General features: G+C 43.5%; 1 protein-coding gene across 5 annotated transcripts in view; it reads left to right on the forward strand.

The window, feature by feature from the left end:
• The window catches only part of EPSTI1 (epithelial stromal interaction 1), a 157,592-nt gene that overhangs the window by 86,965 nt on the left and 48,217 nt on the right, over positions 1-22,410 (forward strand). For all 5 annotated transcript variants that reach the window (XM_073614191.1, XM_073614193.1, XM_073614194.1 and 2 more), the window contains exon 7: positions 10,150-10,234. In XM_073614191.1, the coding sequence (XP_073470292.1) occupies positions 10,150-10,234 (85 nt within the window). The remainder of the gene's footprint in view (positions 1-10,149; positions 10,235-22,410) is intronic.

The raw sequence follows: 22,410 nt of genomic DNA on the forward strand, positions 1-22,410 counted from the left end.
TTGGCCGATTATTGTTTTGATTAATCGATTAATCGGTTAATAACCTTAAAAAAGAGTGTGGTGTATAATTTAGTTAATATGTAAAGTTTAAAAAAAGGCAATTTATTCCTAAATATCTTTATACGCAGGGGTAAATGTAAATAACCAACTATATGGTTAGGGAGTAAAATCTTTAATCCTCTCTAAGAATAACAGACAGAAGAGATATACTGTATATACTATTAGAGGTTGAATCTCGTAAATATCATCAGACTCGGATTACATTTTTTTATTCAAAGAAAAAAAAAATTCTAGACTGTTTAGCAGATTTTCAAACAGAACTGTAATATTACATGCTTTTCTGCAGCTTCTCCATTGAAGTATATTGAACCAAAAAAGCACCGTTTTGCATTGAAAAAGGTCCTTGACCCTTTCCAAATACACAGCAGCTGAAAAAAGCATAGATGTGAACGTTAAATGAACTGTAGTGCATTTCTGCAAAAAGCACAAAAAAACACATGGGTGGGAACCAGGCCTAAGACATTTAGTAACATAATGCAGTTAAAAAAAAAAAAAAAATAGCCCTTAGTTTTTTACTGTGCAACAGTGAAATTAATATTTACAGTAGAGATTACTTGCTCTTTTTGTACTATATAGGGCTAATTTTAGCTTTTTTAACCCCATTATGTTACTGGCCGATTAATCGATTACTATTTTCATAATCGATTAATTTCATAATCGATTAGTTGTCGATTAATCGATTAGCTGTTTCGGCCCTATTGCACGGGTAGTTTAGCCTGTAAAGCCCAACTCCATACAAAGTTATGAAAAAAAAATAGTCCTCAGTAATTCCTTTTTATCAATAAATGTCCTCAGTTTTTGAGGTAGAATGAACCCCAGAATCAACCAGGAAGAAAGGTGACATCATGTGAGTGTAGGGCATCGTAAATCATCACCATGGTGCCCTAAACATGGTGCCCTAAACTATGATATAGAGTGAAGCACTAATTTCATCAAGTCAGCACCTCTGTCGTCATCATTGAGGACCTCCCACCACTGGAGAGAATTCAAAGAAGAAGAGAACTATGCATGACTGGCCTGAAGGCATCTTGAAAAGGTAAGTATAAAAAAAAGCTTAGTCTTTATACTGCAAGTATAGAAAAATACCTGTTAATCCTAACATGAATCCTGTGTGCCTCTAACTTCCTGTTTAAGCTGACAACACAGTTCCTCTGCTGCACTGAAATTGGCAGTCAGTGTTGTCAGCCTTGCCAAATTATCATCTCTTGGATGACAGAACACACTTTCTTAATTTCCATGATATATGGGGGAGGTTTTCTGTAGTCTGCAACAGAGCTAATGACTCTGGTTGTGATTTCAGTGCAGGCAAAGCAGACTGTTGGCTCAAACAGGAAGTTAGGAGCACACCAGATGCAACAGGTACAGGTGCACCAGGTATTTTTCGTTACTTGCTGCATTTTCCAATACAACGACCCCAATTCCAAAAAAGTTGGAGCGCATTGTAAAATCTACATAAAAACACAATGCAATAATCTGAAAATCTCATAAACTCATATTTTATTCACAATAGAAAAAAGAAAACATATCAAATGTTTAAACTGAGAATATGTACCATTTTAGGAAAAAATAAGGTTGTTTTCAAATTGATGGCAGCAACGTGTCTCAAAGAATTTGGGACAGGGCAACAAAAAGCTGGCAAAACAAGTGGTATTAACATGGACAAGCTGAAAAAAACATTTTGCAACTAATTAGGTTAATTGGCAACTGGTCAGTAACATGATTGGGTATAAAAAGGACATCTTAAAGTGTCTGAGTATGTCAAACTATTTCCAGAATAATGTTCCTCAAAATAAAATTGCAAAGACTTTAAATATATCATCTACAGTACCTAATATCATCAAAAGATTCAGAGAATCTGGAGAAGTCTCTATTCACAAGAAACAAGGCTGAAACACAATACTTGATGCTGTGATCTTCGGGCTCTCAGACAGCACTGCATTTAAAACGGGTATGATTCTGTGATGGACATCACCATATGGACTCAGGAATACTTTAAAAAATCACTGCCCTTGAACACAAGTCGCTGTGTCATCCAAAAATGCAAGGTAAAGCTCTATCATACAAAGAAGAAGCCATATCTGAACATGATCCAGAAAAGCCACGTCTCCACTGGGCCAAAGCTCATTTAGGTTGGTCTGTTGCAAAGTGGAAAACTGTTCTGTAGTCGGATGAATTGAAATTTGGCATTCTTTTTGACAACCATGGGTCCTACAGCTTCTAGACTAAAGAGAAGGGGGACCTCCTGTCTTGTTATCAGCGCTCATTTCAAAAGCCTGTGCCTCTTATAGTATGGGGGTGCATTAGTGCCTATGGAATGGACAGCTTGGAAAGGCACCATCAATGCTGAAAGATATATCCAGGTTTTAGAACAGCATATGCTCAGGCAAGAATGGGACAACATTCTTCACCCAAAGCTCCAAAAACTGCAGAAACTGTTCTCAGTACCCAGATGTTTATAGAGTGTTGTTAAAAGAAGAGTGGATGCTAAATGGTGGTATACATGGCCCTGTCCTAACTTTTTTGAGATGTGTTACTCCCATCAATTTCAAAAATACCTTATTTTCTTCTTAAAATGGTAAATTTTCTCAGTTTAAACATTTGATATGCTTTCTATTGTGAATAAAATATGGGAGTTAGGATATTTGCAAATCATTGCATTCTGTTTTTATGTAGATTTTACACAATGTCCCCAATTTTTGTAGACTAACCACTAAGATACATGCACATGTTTTGGAGAGATGTACTCCATAAAACAGTTCTCTGATATGTGTTTCATCTGTGTTTTAACGTTTGCCTGGAGTATGGCCCCTTTCACACTGGGGCGGTGGGGGCGGCGGCGGTACAACAGCGCTATTTTTAGCGCTGCTGTACCGTCGTTCTTGCAGCGGTATTCGGCCGCTAGCGGTGCAGTTTTAACCCCCGCTGGCGGCTGAAAAAGGGTTAAAATCCCTCGTACAGCGCGGCTATAGCCGCGGTATTGCCGCGGTATAGCCGCGCTGTCCCATTGATTTCAATGGGCAGGAGCGGTGAAGGAGCGGTGAATACACCGCTCCTTCACCGCTCCAAAAAAGCGGTTTGCAGGACTTTTTTCACCGCCCTGCCTGCGCACCGCTTCAGTGTGAAAGCCCTCGGGCTTTCACACTGAACAAACAGTGGAGGCTGTTTAGGGGCGGTTTGCAGGCGGTATTTTTAGCGCAATACCGCCTGCAAACCGCCCCAGTGTGAAAGGGGTCTTAAGCTTTAAAGTGGTAGTAAAGCCAAAAGGAAAACATTTTTTATGTTGAAGCATGCCAATCTTTGTATTTCGTGGCTGCATTCATTTTCTTTTTTTTAGGATTGTTTTCCCTTTGGTTTTACCTGATGATATGGCTAATAGCACACTTCCTGTGAAAGGGTGCTTCTCTATCTATGAAGGAGCATCGGACAGCAGCACTGAATGAAGAGTAGTATTAAATGGACTAGTAGATTTAGATGGATTTTACAGCATTAGCATTTACAGATTTTTTTTTTTTTTGAGTTTTTAACTAAATGCATGGGAACTGACCATTGAAAGCACCCTAGCCAGTGTTAAATGGTTTGTCTCAACCATCTAACTTCCACTTTTGTTGGACAGCTTGGCCTTTTAAAGTAAGTTGAAAAATAACAGCAGGATGAACAGGTATAAAAACATTTACAAGAGGAACTCAGGAAACAAAGATTGTTTTATTAATGCTTTTGACAGACTGCATCATTTATGTCATTTTGATTATGCCTTTAGGGCCACTTTAACTACAGAAATTGTGCTGTTCTTTTTGAGCCGAAGCCTACAATTTCACGTGTTGTGTGCTATCACACACACACATATATAATAGTTCTCTGTGAACAATGCTGATTATAATAGGATGAGCTTGGTTCAATGACACCGCTCCACTTGCCAGTACCATTATCACTACCATGACCACTTGCGATCTTTGGTAAACTTCAAACCTGGAACCTCGCTTCCACCTTGGCTTTCCAATTGGCCTTTTCTTTTGAAAGGTTAATCTTCTACTTTACATCATAGCTGCCTGTCATTTCCTGGATGTCATCCAGCCAATCTGTTCTTGCACCCTTCCACAATCTTCCTCTACTTTTTTGCAATATGGCCAAAAATGATAATTTTCTCTTTAATATTCATTTGCATCTTCTCTGTGCAGCTTCTTTTCATTTGTGATCATTTACATCCAGCTGATTTTCAAGATCCTTCTGTAGCACCACAGTTCAAGACTTATGACCATCTTTTTTAGGGATGATAAGTTGTAAGAGGAAACGATACCAGACAACATACTAGACTTGGTTTTGTAGCAGTACTTTCTTTGTTCTTTGTTCCTCAATAGTTTTTTTTGTGTTTTTTATTTAAAATGGCCTTCTTTTAATCCAATATTTGTGAAGCAGTAGGACTGCAGTTGTGCGGTCACAATGGCAACACAGAATAAGCTGTATAAGAGATGCGCTGGATATTTTACACTTTGTCTATTATATCACCTGCAAGGTAGTTAGTAATCAAAGTGCAGACATGCTTTACATCATACAATGGATTCTGAAGTTTTAGTTTTCTCTTAAACTGTTTTATGATTTCTTTAGTTTTAGGCAAATTACTCCCTCCTGGTGATTTAAAGGCAGGTCAATTATTTAGCTAACAGGCAGAAAACTAGGCTTTTATAGTCTTTTCAAAGACTCTCTCCAGAGTGTAATAATGAAAGCAATTTATTGAATGCCTATGAGCTTGCTTTCCAAGCTGTGCACATTAATCTAACGGTATTTTCTAGTGTAAAGTGTGCAAACAGATTGCACCAGCTAATCTATATCAAATGCTGCCTTTTATGCGAAAGGACAATGCCAGCTACTACATTCTACTATTAGAATGTCGGCCTATTTATTTAGGATAGTTTTGATAAGGTTCTTTGTTATATTATCCATATTTTGTTAATGTCACCCAGTCAGTATTGTTCAATTGTGATAACTGGAGGTTATTAATAACAAATAAAAAAAAACAAATGCAAAATGAAGTCGAAGTCATTGTTGATGATTTGAAAAAACTAAAGACTGATCACTTGCACCCTTCCTAAGATAGCCTCTAACCTTGAGCCCAGGTTCACACTGAGCTGTGGGAACAAAGCTGTGCGAGTTCAGCTGAACTCGCACGATTTCACTCCCGCATGGCAGTCCCGATTTCGACCGCGATTTCAGAGACATCTGTGCAGGTTTCTGCACAGATGTCAATGTAAGTCACAGCGCGAAATCGCAAAAAGTAGTACAGAAATGACTCTTTGAAATCGGTGCAGCGCTGCACCGATTAGCACAGTGCCATTGACGGCAATTTCTGCCAATTTGACATGTCAAATCGCATGTCAAAATGCTCCAGAGTGAAACAGAGCTAAAGTAGAAGACCGGTCTAAAGTAATCTAAGCCTAAACCTGCTCCCAACCTTATTCTAAGCCCTATACTAACTCTCTTGTAAAGAAAAAATGTCTATCTTCACCTATCTAGGGGCCCTCCAGTCCAGTCACGCGATCTCCCTAGCGCCTGGCTTCAGGGAGAGGAGAGAGCAGCTGCAATGGCTACAGTGCTCGGGCAGTGACATCAACTATATGGGGCATTCGCTATCCATTCTCCCTCCTCTCCCTTGAAGCCAGCGCTGGGAGACAATCACTTGACTGGACTGGAGCGAACTTAGTTTAGATAAGTATCCACATTTCCTTTAAAGGCTAATTAGTAAAGGGCTTAGAATGGGGGTGAGAGCAGACTCAAAGGGGTTGTAAAGTCAGGTTTTTAATCTTAATGCATTCTATGCATTAAGATAAAAAACCTTCTGTGTGCACCAGCCCCCCTAATTCTTACCTGAGCCCCATCACTGTGCAACGTCTGATTGGACACAGGGAGCTGTGACTCAGCTCGGGTGCCCCCATATCAAGCTGCTTGCTGTGAGGGCACTCGACAGGAGGTGCTAGGAGCACAGAAGAGGGACCCAAGAAGAGGAGGATCTGGGCTGCTCTGTGCAAATCTACTTCACAGAGAAGGTAAGTATGACATGTTTGTTATTTTTATAGAAAAAAATGAGACTTTACAATCACTTTAAGCTTAGATAGCTTTATACTGAACTCCTACTTTAATATTTAGCCAGCATGTGGAAGGGTTGGAACCTCTGTCAAGTTTGATTGCTGTCTGTGTCCTAGCTGGACAGATTCACCCCTTTGTTTCTGCTAGTGGGCACCTGTTTCTGTTAAAGAGGTGATTTTTTTTCCATCAAATTTACCTCAAAATTATTCTTACTTCCTGTTGTGCCTAGATGACAAGTTTGAAGGTAAGTCTATCTAACTTGACACAGACTGCAAAAATAAGCTAGCAGAAGAATGCATACACTTTAAAGACATATATAAGGACAGTAAGAATACCCATTGCATAGCACCACAAAACTGGAAGCAAAGCCGCCCTATCTAATAAACAAACATGGCTGGCCTATGTACGCATACAGTACAGGCTTATTTATAGAAACATATCCAATAATTTACATGGAATGGATATGATCCACACACATTGCAGGGTTACCTTCAGGGGCCACTATAGTGTATTGTTGGCTGCTAAAATGTATCATGGTAGTTCTATACATTGTATATGCATGTAATCTTTAAATTAATCACAGAGGCATATGAAACCTACCAACAATTTGAAATAGGAATAACTGATGAATAACAGTATGAATATACAATTTAAACACACTTCTGTTGTCTTCACAACAATTTCTCTCTACTAGGATGTTATAGCAGCATACATGTTGAGATTCAACATAAATTTACAGCATCGTGAGCATTTTGGTTATTAATTAGCACAATTTGGTATACAGATCTCCACTTTAGAAATAACATATGGACAGCTATGGAGGAAAGAGGTAGAGAGCGATTGGTCTCCAAAATAAGAACACAAAATTAGTCCAGCTGGCCCTTTGAATTCAATTCTGTAACTATAGTAAAAAAAAAATGCCGTGTACCTGTCTCATATAAATAATCAATGCTGTGAAAGCAAACCTGACCTGGCCCTTTGTAACATAGCCAAACACAAGAAAGGGCAACATCACTAGCTTTCATTTATAATGATGTGTGAAAATAAGTTACACAATCATTTATGCGGTGGACCAGTAAATAAACAAGAAGCCAGCCCAGCATAAAAGTTACATTATATACTTACATTATTAACAAACAAAATAAAATGTCGGACAATGTATCTTCATTCTTCTAGAACTCCTGTAACCACCACTATCGGCAAGAGTACACCTACTGTAAATCCTTTGTCTCAGTAGACCTGGGTCTTATTGCAACTGGTCCTGAAATGTACACTGAATCCCCACTATCTTGAAGGGGGCCACATAATGAACCTAGCAATCCCCAGTATATAGTCTCATTAGAATCAAGACGAAAGATCATTTATTACTGATATAAACACTTGGGCTGCAGCTGTGGGTAAGTAAGGTGCTGGAGCTGGTCCAGTTTAACTTATAAGGACTGTGGGGGTGGGTTAGCTGGTGATTTTATGGAGCATGGACTGTCTGTATACAGGGGCCAGTGCATGTTCTGTTTTACACCCTGAATGGACTAGTTCACTATATGTTGGAAGAACTTGTAGGAGGGCCCAGGTCTTAAGTGCCAAATCAGAGAGAGACCACACACAGTTTTTGATGTTTTGGTTATCTTATATAGTGAATATAGAGTAGCAGTAAAGAATTATAACAGTACTTGTAGCCACAGATGTAAGGCAATAGAGCAGCTGGTATTTACAGTGTTACAAGACTTGGGCCTGTATTACCAGAGGACAGCTTCTTCTGGAGGGATGGTGGTTGGTGGTGTTTGGTGATAGCACTGTAATGTTACTGGGATGATCCCCACATTCCTACCAGAATGTTTCCTAAAGACAGACATTGCCCTGTTCTGGCCCTGCCTGCCAGGAACCTTTCTCTATGCTTTTCACTCTCCTAATAGGTGGGGTCTCTGTCCCTGACCTAACACTTGCTCCAGGCACACCTGATTGATGCAAATAACCTATTTTAAAAGGTCCAGCACAAAGATAACCACCGAAGGTCACTAGAGGTTGCAGGGTCCAATCAGACAGCTGATTCCTCCTAGACACCGACAAAGTCCATGAGGGGACAATTCCTCTAACAGACTCCATTCCATCTGTTAGAGAAAGAACCTAAAGGTGGTGTTTAGGTGCCACATCCCAGAAACATTGGCAAAAGATCAAAGAAATATATCAAATATAGAAAGAACCTATACATGGTACTTAGGTATCAACTATAGAAAGAACCCATAGGTTAAGTTTCCCTCCACCTGTATAACCGCATAGTGCAACCTACTGGATGGAGGGGAACTTGCACTTGCCTGCAAACTGCAAATATACGCCTTCCAGCAATATATTTTCCATTAATCACTCAGCTCAGCTGCCATGACTGTAATCCTCACCAATGGATTTTTCACTGACTTCACATTACAGAGATTATAGCAGGAGACAGAATCAAATGGCAGATTCAGGAATTCTAGCAAGGAAGTCTTCTCTCTAGTGCCCCTGAGAGATAAAGTGCCTTGAAAAAGGATTCATACCCCTTGAAAGTTTTCACATTTTGTCATGTGTCATCAACCAAAAACGTAAATGTATTTTATTGGGATTCTATGTGATAGACCAACACAGAGTGGCACATAATTGTGAAGTGGAAGGAAAATGATAAATGGCTTTCAAATTTTTTTTGCAAATAAATATCTGAAAAGTGTGGTGTGCATTTGTATTCGGCCCCCTTTACTCTGATACCCCTAACTAAAATGGAGTGGAACCAATTACCCTTAGAAGTCACCTAATTAGTAAATAGAGTCCACCTGTGTGGAATTATTCTTAGTATAACACAGCTGTTCTGGGAAGTCCTCAGAGTTTTGTTAGAGAACCTTAGTGAACAAACACCATCATGAGGACCGAGGAACACACCAGATGGGTCAGGGACAGGGGCGTAACTAGAAATAGCAGGGCCCCATAGCAAAATGTTGTATGGGGCCCCCCTGCAAACAGCCCCCCCCTTACAGCTGCCCTAGTGTCAATGCAGCGTGACCTGTGCCACATACAGCGTGACCTGTGCCCAATGCAGCGTGACCTGTGCCCAATACAGCGTGACCTGTGCCCCATACAGCGTGACCTGTGCCCAATACAGCCTGGTCTGCCTGTGCCCCATACAGCCCCACCTATGCAGAGGAAGAGGCAAGCCACCCGGATCAGCAGAGAGCGGGATTTCCCGCTGTAATAGCTTTCATTTGACTTTCCTGTCTTCCCGGGGCTCATCGTCACATAGCCCCACCTCTTGGCCCGACTGGAAGTTCTAATGAAAGCTCTTCCATTGGGCAATTCAGCTCTCTGCTGATACGGACAGCTCGCCTCTTCCTTTCCTCTCTCTTCCCCTGGCTGGGAGACTGTGCCGGCGGTGCTCTTATCCTCACTGGGCCCCACTCGGCTGCGGGCCCCATAGCGCCCGCATGGGTCGCTATGGTGGTAGTTACGCCCCTGGTCAGGGATAAAGTTGTGGAGAAGTTTAAAGCAGGGTTAGGTTATAAAAAAATATCCCAAGCATTGAACGTCTCATGGAGAACTGTTCAATCCACCATCCGAAAATGGAAAGAGTATGGCACAACTACAAACCTACCAAGACATGGCTGTCCACCTAAACTGACAGGCCAGCCAAGGAGAATATTAATCAGAGAAGCAGCCAAGAGGCCCATGGTAACTCTGGAGGAGCTGCAGAGATCCACAGCTCAGGTGGGAGAATCTGTCCACAGGACAACTATTAGTCATTTACAACAGTTGGTTGTAACATGACAAAATGAGGAAAATTTCAAGGGGAATGAATACTTTTTCAAGGCACTGAATAACAAACCAATGTTTGACTCCAACCTCCATGCTGCTTTTGATGTATTTTAGTGATCTATCCATTAAACACATTTTAAAGGTGTTTCAATGTTGGCTTCTGTATCTTTTACTGAAGCCGTAATAAAAATATTGGAAAATAAACTCATTTTAAAGCATGTATTTTTTGAACCCTAGGAAAAATAGTGAATTTCTTGACCAACTTTCACAGCCTGCAAATAGTTCTTCCTACGACAGCTATGAGAGAACACCAAGTGCATGGGTAAGAGTTTAATTTTATTATAATCATTTACAAATTGTTTCAAATGTGCTACAATAACGTGTCTTAGGTTTTCAGAGTAAACAATCAAAATAAACACAAACTATGGGTTTACTATAAGTTAAATAATAAGCAGCAGATAATTAGATATAATTTCTCTGCCGTTTAAAGGTATACCTCAGTAGACATAGAAAATGATAGCGGTATTAAACCGAAAGCGAACTTTTATTTTATTGCAGCTTACCAGTTCTTAGCTGTGATGGCTGCATTTATTTTTGCTTTTTTAGGCTTTCTTTCTTTTATTTTCACCTTGTGATCCAGCTAGTAAGTCTATTGTTTTTCAACAGAACACGCTGTCCCGGCAGAAATAGCGGTTACGGGGTTGAGAAAAACCATTTACCACTGAGAGGGGTGCTTACAATGATTAGCTTTTATTTATGTAAAACCTTTATCCAAAAAGGAACACAACTGTTGCTGTAACTGCCTAAAAGCTGTTAGCTGGAGGTTGGCTTCAATTTGTTTAGTGTATTTAAATCTGCTAGTGCATCTCCCAGATTGACAATGCTGCTGTCCAAAAGGGGGGGGGCTGGAGTGTGCAAAATCTGGTGCAGCTCTGTCAGGTAAGGGAGTCAAGCTCCGAAGAAAGTCTGCCATAATGGGGGGGGGGGGATAATTACTAAAATTGGGGTGTGCAAAATCTGGTGTAAATTTGTGTAGAAACCAATCAGCTTCCAGTTTTTATTGTCCAAGCTTAATTGAACAAGCTGAAATTAGAAGCTAATTGGCTGCCATGCACAGCTGCACTAGAATCTGAGTGTTCCAGTTTTAGTAAATCTCCCCAAGATGTGTCACTGACTCAGGTGTAAACAGAGAGAAAAAGCCTAAAAAGGAAGACGAATACAGCCACCACATGTAATGATTGGTAAGCTGCAATATATAACATTTTTGGTATTGGGTTTAATACTGCCTTAGACATGAAGTTGCATACAATAAGCACATCCTATCTCCTGAGTAGTATAGATCATCATTTTTTTTATATATAATCTGGTGATCCTGTAATGTACCTCTTGGTGATGTAGAATCATTGCTGCTTCTTACACAAAGCAAGTTGGATGTAAAGAAAAGTGCTAAGATTCCCTGAGCTGCCCATCAGATCCAAATCTTGAAAGTATGTGATTGGTATTGCAGGAGGCAAAGAGAAATGTATGTGTAGCAGAAAACGATCAAGTGGCCCATCAAGTCTGCCCTTTGTTGATTTCTTTTTTGATTATGTTTTTTTTCTTTGTTTGAAGGCATTTCTCTGAGTATAGATTTATGTTTGTCCTAAGCATTTTTTAGTTTTCTTATTGTTGATGGACTCACTAACTGCTGGAAGTTTGTTCCAAGCATCAACTAGTTCTTCAGTAAAATAACAATTTCTAAGGTTAGTTTTGAACTTCCTCGCTGCCAGTTTGAGGTCAGGGTTTTGATTTTAGCTTAATTTTGGAAATACTGCCCTTCCAAAGCTTATTCACACCTCTACTGTGTTTAAAGGTTTTAGTCATGCACCCCCTTTCCCTTCTTACCTTAAGGCTGTACCCAAGCTCTAAGTGAGGTCTAACTAACAATCTATATAGGACAATTCTTCTTTCTGCTGTTCTAGTGGTGTACCCCAGAATTCTATTTGCTTTCCCCACTTCTATGCCACACTGATTACTCATTTTACAGTCACTTGAAATAAGGACTCCCATATCTTTTTTCCTCTGTAGTTCTGGCCAATATTACACCCAATGCTTTTTGAAAGGGTTCAGATGATTTGTGTGTCTTTCCACCACATTCCCATCAAATAGTATCTACAATATTATAGTTTATATGGGAGTTTAACTGTGCTAAAATATTTGTAAACAATGTAAGCTAAAAAAGATGATTTGTGCATAAATAAATATTTAAAAACATCACATGTCTGATTGTTTATATATAATGTAATATTTATATATATATATATATATATATATATATAAATATATATATATATATATATATATATATATATATATATATACTGAGCTCCGGCTGACCCTCTTCTACTCCTCCGTCTCTATTTCATACCCCCACCTCTTTAGTTACATTCTCCATCTGATTCCTCATAACCTCACTTTCTTTGTATATAGTATATTAATTTTTTCAACATGTAGTCTCAACATGTTTAGCTATGCTTCCTCTGAAGAAAAAAGGAGAATATATCCATGAATTCACAAAATACAATATATCTGTCATTTATAGCAAAGAATATACAGTATATCAAGAATCACAATTATACATTTAAACAAGCTCAAACCATCTATATTTATAGACTCATACTATACAGTGTATGAATGACTATGTTGCATTCAGGCAAAGTCATATCTCCACACGGTTTGAAAGATAGCTTACTCAGGAGAGAGATGAGGTGCTAAAAAATAAAATTAACATCAGACTATATTACAAGCATTAATTGTCAATAATATCTTCATTTAGTACGCCAATACTTATAATGAACATAATGGGGATTATTTACAAAAGGCAAATACACTTTGCACTACAAGTGCACTGTAAGTGCAGTTGCTGTAGATCTGAGGGGGACATGCAAGGAAAATAAAAAACTGAATTTTTGCTTGCACATGATTGGATGATAAAATCAGCAGAGCTTCCCCTCAGATCTACAGCGATCTACAGCGACTGCACTTACAAGTGCACTTTCAGTGCACTTGTAGTGCAGAGTGGATTCCCCTTTAGTAAATCAACCCAAATGTGTACTAGAATACTCACATGCTGTTAGATAAATCCTAAGGGATAATTGGGGTCTAAAAGGTGAACGAGAAAAAAAAAGTAGTCAGACTTAATTAACTACTCTGCCTTTTTCTGCCATCACTTTTCTATGTTTCTATGTCAGTACCACAGTAGGGAACCGGCTGTGAAGCCAAAAGTCTTTACTGCCAGGTTCCCTTAACAGGAATGGCGATGGCTGCACCCGACAGCGGATCCGAAGATTGGCTGGGGTGCCGACATTGCGGGCTCCCTGGACAGGTAAGTGTTCTTATATTAAAAGTCAGCAGCTGCAGTATTTGTAGCTGCTGACTTAAAATTTTTTGTGGACCTCCTCTTAAGACCCCTTTCACACTGGGGAGGTTTTCAGGTTCTTTAGCGCTGGAAAAAGCCTCTGCTAAGCGCCTGAAAACCACCTCCCATTCATTTAAGTGTGACTTTTCACACTGGGGTGGTGCGCTTGCGGGACGTTCCGAAAAGTCCTGCAAGAAGCATCCTTGGGGCAGTTTGGGAGCGCTGTATTTAGCGCCCTCAAAACGCCCTGCTCATTGGAATGAATGGGCAGCGCTTCCGAAGCTCCTGAAAAGTGGTTCGGAAGTGCCGCAACACAGATTTTTTAACCCCTTCTTTGGAGTTAAAAGTGCCCCACTAGCGCCAAAAAAAGCGCAGCTTAAACAGTGCTAAAGCATCGCTAAAATAAGCAGCACTTTAGCGATAACGTGGCCCCAGTGTGAAAGGGCTCCTAAGGCTGCATTCACACATAATCGCGGGTGGAACAACTGTGATTCCGCCCCACGATTTTAAATGGCTGCAAAAAATGGGATGCGTTTGCTCTGCTATTACTTCTAATGGCACCCCAATCGTGCCACAACTTTGCAGTGATCGAGTTGAAATCACAACACTCAGCGGGTGCCGCTCAAAAAGGAACATGAGCGTCTCTTGGGCGACAGCAAAATCGCGGAGCGATTGGGGTGCTATTAAAAGTAATGGCATTGCAAAGTGTCCTGCAGCCTAATGGATGGTTGGAACTTTCAACCATTTTATTGTATTCTGTGCCTTCCTGTCCTAGTCATGACTGCATCTCCTGTTTATAGCACAGGTGTAGATTTGGAGTTTCATTAGGATTTTGATTACATCGGACCACTAAATGTGCTTGCAAAATTTCATAAAACGTGTTGGCTTTTTCTTCATTTTGCTAAAAATACAATTGGTTATTTTTTTTCTTTATCATGATACAGGATATGCAGTTGTGTCCTATAAATTATGCACATTTCATATTTATACAAAAAGGAATTAATTGTCCTATTTTTATTCTGTACTAGTTTTCTAAATGCCCCCTAATTGTATTATGTATTTGTCTGTTACTTCTGGAAAGGTTAGGGGCACTTGTATTGTGCAGTAACTAACACCTACATACTCATAAACTTTGGCCCCTGCCATAATTTAATTGGAGGGGGCAGTGTAGGAGATGCCTATAATTTGACTTGCGTCTTTATGCAGACTCCTGGGGAAAACAGAATTACACAAGCAGGAAATTACATTTCTAAGAAGTGGAGTAAAAAGTAAACTGTATATACAGTAGAATGGCTTCGGAAGCCGTGATAACAAATATTTGATTTTTGGCAGTTTTAGACAATTCTATCAGCGGATTAAATTAGAAAGGTAATTTTAATAACATTTAAATAAAAAAAAGTCTTGTGCAGCTATAGATTCCTTTTACCTAAAGTACGTTTTTATATAGTAAAAATTTTCCAAGCCAAGGAACCTGTGTTGGTTTCGTGCAAGTGAACCAACGTAAAGTGTCTGTAAATTTTTTAAAAATGAGATGGAGTGAGCAAAGGTTATATTGCTATCTGTGCCCACCTCTCCAATTGTCCTGGTAACCGCTGTCACATTTTCCCAAGTAGGACACAGACAAAAAAAAATCAGATATGACAGGGCTTTAACCATTCCCTACTCTGCCCAGAAGTCATGTAGAACTATAGGCAAAACCTTTTTCCTGGTGCCTCCATGGCAGCATACCTGTGACAAGCTCCGACTTGGCTCCTCCCTCAGGACCAGTGAATATTATAAAAGAAAAGGATGAGTGCACTCCCAGCATTCTCCTTTTTCCCTCATACCTCATGGTCAGTTAATGGTGGTCGAACATCCCTTACTTCTGCAGTCGGCAGCTTCCAGCTGGGTTCAAGCCTCTCCCAGGTGCAGTCCCTATTCTTGTCCAGCTAAATAGGCTGATAAGATAGGGAGTCCCTTCTGTGGGCCTTTTGGGACAGCAGTTGTATCTTAACTAAGAGCTCCTATCTGAATTTATATACTGGCATTTGCTCAAGCCTACAGCAGAGAAAGCAGCTAGATCTATTTTTCACTTAGCCTTATCCTTCCATTTCTCCCTCCTGTCATCCATTCTCTCTCGCTTTCCTTTCCTTGTGTTCCTCTCTCTTTTTCGCTTTCTTCCTCCCCCACCACCTTTCCATTCTTGTGATATTGTACCTTCATTCCTGGTTACTATAGTGGGCGGCGCGCACATCGCGCTCTGCTCTGCGCATGCGTGGATGTTAGAAGCCAGCTTGGTGGGCCGGGCTGAGCCGGGTGGGCCGCATAGGTCTTAGTGCCACCAGCCGTGCAATAGGGGCAAATTTTAAATTTTTTGCCCTTGTTTGTTAAAATTATTTCCTTGCTCCAGTTGAAATACCAGTCGCTAACTCCTTTATCTTTCTCTAGCTGGTTTTTCTGTCTGTTGCCTAAAATAAGCAGTACACCACCCGAACAAGACCCTCTCCAACATTTAAGGTAGGGACCATCATCCAGTTGAGTAAAAAAAAAAAAAAAAAAGAGAGAGCACTTATGCTGGTACGTTTATGTATTTCAGCCAGGGCCAGATTAAAAGCATCATGGGCCTGGTGCTGAGGATTTTGGTGGGCCTTTTTATGGAAACAAAATGAAAATGCAAACAATTTTTCGCTAAAACAAATTAAATAAACTCTCACCAGTAATATCAGCCATGCAGCCTCTGAGCAGCAGCAACACCACCAATACCACCTGCTATGCGGTCTCTCACCAGCAGCAACATAGGGAGACCACATTTCCAAACTGTCATTCAGAGACAACCCCCTCTTCCCAAAAAAAGATGAGGGTGGGGGATGTAGTCTCAGGGTTGGCGGGGAAATTGGCGGTGGAGGTGATTTGTCAGGCAAATGGCTGGTGTTAGTACATAAAATCAATCATCCTGACACCATGCTTGATATGGTGTCAGGATGATCAAATTCCATTATTTCAGTTACTACATTGTAATATATAGTGAAATAGTTCAACTCACCATGATGCAGAATCAGTGGGACCTGAGCTTGTCACTTGCCACCAGATGCAGCTTGTCACTTGCCACCCATAGCCTGCCACCAGATGTAGCGTATCACTTTCCACAGTTGCCTGCCGCTAGATGCAGCATGTCACTTGCCACCAGCAGCCTGCCACCAGATACAGTGTGCCACTTGCCACCAAATACAGTGTGCCACTTGCAACCAGATACAGTGTGCCACTTGCTACCCACAGCCTGCCACAGATACAGTGTGCCACTTGCCACCAGCAGCCTGCCACCAGATACAGTGGGCCACTTGCCACCAGAAGCCTGCCACCAGATACAGTGTGCCACTTGCCAACAGCAGCCTTTCACCAGATACAGTGCACCACTTGCCAACCACAGCCTGTCACCAGATACAGTGTGCCACTTGCTACCGACAGCCTGTCACCAGATACAGTGTGCCAACTGCCACAGCAGCCTGCCACTAGACACAGTGTGCCACTTGCCACCAGATACATTGTGCCACTTGCCACCAGATACAGTGTGCCACTTGCCACCAGCAGCCTGCCACCAGATACAGTGTGTCACTTGCCACCAGCAGCCTGTCACCAGATACATTGTGCCACTTGCCACCAGATACAGTGTGCCACTTGCCACCAGCAGCCTGCCACCAGATACATTGTGCCACTTGCCACCAGATATAGTGTGCCATTTGCCACCAGCTCTCTGCCACCAGATACAGTGTGCCACTTGCCACCAGCAGCCTTCCATCAGATACATTGTGCCACTTACCAACCACAGCCTACCACCAGATACAGTGTGTCACTTACCACCAGTAGCCTTCCACCAGATAGTGTGCCACTTGCCACCAGCAGCCTGCCATCAGATACAGTGTGCCACTTGCCACCAGCAGCCTGCCACCAGATACAGTGTGCCACTTGCCACCAGCAGCCTGCCACCAGATACATTGTGCCACTTGCCAACCACAGCCTGCCACCAGATACAGTGTGCCACTTGCCAACCACAGCCTACCACCAGATACAGTGTGTCACTTACCACCAGCAGCCTTCCACCAGATAGTGTGCCACTTGCCACCAGCAGCCTGCCACCAGATACAGTGTGCCACTTGCCACCAGCAGCCTGCCACCAGATACAGTGTGCCACTTGCCACTAGATAGTGTGCCACTTGCCACCAGCAGCCTGCCACCAGATACAGTGTGCCACTTGCCAACCACAGCCTACCACCAGATACAGTGTGTCACTTACCACCAGCAGCCTTCCACCAGATAGTGTGCCACTTGCCACCAGCAGCCTGCCCCCAGATACAGTGTGCCACTTGCCACTAGCAGCCTGCCACCAGATACAGTGTGCCACTTGCCACTGACAGCCTGTCACCAGATACAGCGTGTCACTTGCCACCAGCAGCCTGACCCCAGATACAGTGTGTCACTTGCCACCAGCAGCCTGTCACCAGATACATTGTGCCACTTGCCACCAGATACAGTGTGCCACTTGCCACTGACAGCCTGTCACCAGATACAGCGTGTCACTTGCGACCAGCAGCCTGCCACCAGATACAGTGTGTCACTTGCCACCAGCAGCCTGTCACCAGATACATTGTGCCACTTGCCACCAGATACAGTGTGCCACTTGCCACCAGCAGCCTGCCACCAGATACATTGTGCCACTTGCCACCAGCTCTCTGCCACCAGATACAGTGTGCCACTTGCCACCAGCAGCCTTCCATCAGATACATTGTGCCACTTGCCACCAGATACAGTGTGCCACTTGCCACCAGCAGCCTGCCACCAGATACAGTGTGTCACTTGCCACCAGCAGCCTGTCACCAGATACATTGTGCCACTTGCCACCAGATACAGTGTGCCACTTGCCACCAGCAGCCTGCCACCAGATACATTGTGCCACTTGCCACCAGATATAGTGTGCCATTTGCCACCAGCTCTCTGCCACCAGATACAGTGTGCCACTTGCCACCAGCAGCCTTCCATCAGATACATTGTGCCACTTACCAACCACAGCCTACCACCAGATACAGTGTGTCACTTACCACCAGTAGCCTTCCACCAGATAGTGTGCCACTTGCCACCAGCAGCCTGCCATCAGATACAGTGTGCCACTTGCCACCAGCAGCCTGCCACCAGATACAGTGTGCCACTTGCCACCAGCAGCCTGCCACCAGATACATTGTGCCACTTGCCAACCACAGCCTGCCACCAGATACAGTGTGCCACTTGCCAACCACAGCCTACCACCAGATACAGTGTGTCACTTACCACCAGCAGCCTTCCACCAGATAGTGTGCCACTTGCCACCAGCAGCCTGCCACCAGATACAGTGTGCCACTTGCCACCAGCAGCCTGCCACCAGATACAGTGTGCCACTTGCCACTAGATAGTGTGCCACTTGCCACCAGCAGCCTGCCACCAGATACAGTGTGCCACTTGCCAACCACAGCCTACCACCAGATACAGTGTGTCACTTACCACCAGCAGCCTTCCACCAGATAGTGTGCCACTTGCCACCAGCAGCCTGCCCCCAGATACAGTGTGCCACTTGCCACTAGCAGCCTGCCACCAGATACAGTGTGCCACTTGCCACTGACAGCCTGTCACCAGATACAGCGTGTCACTTGCCACCAGCAGCCTGACCCCAGATACAGTGTGTCACTTGCCACCAGCAGCCTGTCACCAGATACATTGTGCCACTTGCCACCAGATACAGTGTGCCACTTGCCACTGACAGCCTGTCACCAGATACAGCGTGTCACTTGCGACCAGCAGCCTGCCACCAGATACAGTGTGTCACTTGCCACCAGCAGCCTGTCACCAGATACATTGTGCCACTTGCCACCAGATACAGTGTGCCACTTGCCACCAGCAGCCTGCCACCAGATACATTGTGCCACTTGCCACCAGATATAGTGTGCCATTTGCCACCAGCTCTCTGCCACCAGATACAGTGTGCCACTTGCCACCAGCAGCCTTCCATCAGATACATTGTGCCACTTACCAACCACAGCCTACCACCAGATACAGTGTGTCACTTACCACCAGTAGCCTTCCACCAGATAGTGTGCCACTTGCCACCAGCAGCCTGCCATCAGATACAGTGTGCCACTTGCCACCAGCAGCCTGCCACCAGATACATTGTGCCACTTGCCAACCACAGCCTGCCACCAGATACAGTGTGCCACTTGCCAACCACAGCCTACCACCAGATACAGTGTGTCACTTACCACCAGCAGCCTTCCACCAGATAGTGTGCCACTTGCCACCAGCAGCCTGCCACCAGATACAGTGTGCCACTTGCCACCAGCAGCCTGCCACCAGATACAGTGTGCCACTTGCCACTAGATAGTGTGCCACTTGCCACCAGCAGCCTGCCACCAGATACAGTGTGTCACTTACCACCAGCAGCCTTCCACCGGATAGTGTGCCACTTGCCACCAGCAGCCTGCCACCAGATACAGTGTGCCACTTGCCACTAGCAGCCTGCCACCAGATACAGTGTGCCACTTGCCACTGACAGCCTGTCACCAGATACAGCGTGTCACTTGCCACCAGCAGCCTGACCCCAGATACCGTGTGCCACTTGCTACCAGATAGTGTGCCACTTTCCACCAGCAGCCTGCCACCAGATACAGTGTGCCACTTGCCAACCACAGCCTACCACCAGATACAGTGTGTCACTTACCACCAGCAGCCTTCCATCAGATAGTGTGCCACTTGCCACCAGCAGCCTGCCACCAGATACAGTGTGCCACTTGCCACCAGCAGCCTGCCACTCCCTCCAGGACTCTTCCAGGATGGGTAGAAGGGACAGGGCCTGCATAGTCAAACAAATCCCTGGAGCCCCCACCCCTCCTGATCTGGGATGGTATGGCTGTGTGTAAAATGAATGCCAGGAGTATTGATCAGACCAAGTTTTATAGAGGGGGGTGTGTACAGCCTTTGGGCTCACACTGGTGTGCTGCAGTTTGGGCGCACTGCTTGTGTATCTGCAGTTTAGAAATCAATAGGACTGTGGGTAAAACGCAGGAACACTGCGGATACACCAGCAATGGGCCAAAACACAGCAAAGCAGTATGAACCCACCTAAAAGCACAAAGAGCCAAATCTACATATTGGCTGCAGTTATAAGAGCCATTGCTGAAGATAAAGGTAAAAGAGGGGAGAGAAGGGAGATAAGAGTCCAGTCACTGAGCTCACACTTGGATGGGAAGCTTATCACTCACATATCTGTTCACCTTCTATCTGCCGGCTGCTCTGTTCACAATTTCCCAGCCCACACGGCTCCTTCACTGCACACAGAGAGAAGAGAGAGGGGAGGGGGAAGGCAGAGCCATTTGTGTAGTGGGGAACTGTGCACTGTGACACTGTAATAACCACAGTGAGCCAACACAGATGCAGCCAGACACCCCTACATTTACACACAGCTTCTCCTGTCCCAGAGAAGTTTATGGACACGAGAAATCAGGCTTATACTGCTGACTGTGAGGGCCGATTTTAAGGCAGGGGCCTGGAGCTGCAGCTCCATCAGCCCCTATGTTAATCCGGCCCTGATTTCAGCCTTGTATGCCAGAAGAAGTCCAAGCGGACATCAAGGCGACAAACAAACCTATGAAGGCCCCAACCAGATCAGGATACCATGCAGGCGGCGAGGATTCATCCGTGAAAAGACATAGTTCTTCACATTCACCAACTCTCAAATCCCTAAATGCTGGATCATCCCATTACCAGACAATTGGTCTGCAAAAGCTGTTTTAGAGTCTATGCAGCAGACAGAGAGTCAGAGGGTTAACAGGTAAGCTGTCCTACTCAAAAGATGGGCAGGGGATACATAGTGGAATGAACAACAGCAGTTCCATTGCAGCAATTAGCTCAATCTAAATGAATGAATGACTTGTATAGCGCTGCAAATGCGAACTGAATCGCCTTAAGGCGCTTGGTCTGTCCTGTGTAGTCCAGCTTGTAAGAAGAGGTAGGTTTTGAGTTTTTTCCTGAAGGCCTGATGGTTTTCTTCCAAGCGGATGTTGGTCGGTAGAGTGTTCCATAGCCGTGGTCCTTGGACTGCGAATCTTTGTTCTCCTTTCGATTTGTAGCGGGATTTGGGAATGTGGAGGAGGTTTTGGTTGGTTGATCGAAGCGTGCGATTAGGTATGTAGCGTTTTATTTTCTCGCATAGGTATTGAGGAGCGTTTCCTTGTAGGCATTTGTGGGTGAGGCCGAGGGTCTTGAATGTGATCCATTCCTTTACGGTTAGCCAATGTAGGCTCCTCAGGGATGGGGAAATGGATTCCCAAGTTTTTTTTCCTGTTATCAGTCTTGCTGCGGTGTTTTGGATGAGTTGTAGGCGCGCAATCAGGTAGTTAGGTAGTCCGGTGTAAAGGGAGTTAGCGTAGTCGAGTTGGGAATTAATGATAGTTCCAACTACTGCTGCTTTTTCCTCTTTTGGAATGAAGAGGATGAGTCTGCGTAACAGGCCAAGAAGATGGTGAGATCCGCTGACTACGGATCCAATTTGTGCATCCATTGACATTTGAGTCAAAAATGACTCAGACTTTTGGCTTTGGTGCTTGGGGTGATGGTCTGTCCAAAGATGGTGGGCGGTGTTTTTTCTTGTTTTTTATATTATGGTTTGCATGTAGTAGAAGAAGCTCTGTTTTGGATCCGTTGAGTTTGAGGAGTAAGAGGAGTTAACTCTTCTTGGCCCATCCTCGAGAGAATCCTCTTACCACGCAGCAAGTATCCCTCCTAGACATCTGGATGATGGTGGACTGCCAATTTGCATGACAAGTCGTACCCCATGATTTCCAATGAGTACCGTTTATCTGTGCAATTTCAAGTCGCAGCGACTTCAGAGTAGTCCCTGCACTACTTTGGTCCCACTTTGATGGGACTTGAGGTCCATAGATCTCAAGAATACACAGGCATTGTTTCAAGTTGCATCAAAATCGTGGCAAAATAATGCGACTTTCAGGTCGCAATAGTGGAAACATAGGCTTACTCTGATGGCGTGAGGAGAAAAAAAAGCCGATCACCAGTTTCTGTGCAAGGGACATCGGTCCCAAAGAGGA

The sequence above is a fragment of the Aquarana catesbeiana genome, linkage group LG02, assembly GCF_042186555.1.
Source record: "Aquarana catesbeiana isolate 2022-GZ linkage group LG02, ASM4218655v1, whole genome shotgun sequence".
Lineage (NCBI taxonomy): Eukaryota > Metazoa > Chordata > Amphibia > Anura > Ranidae > Aquarana > Aquarana catesbeiana.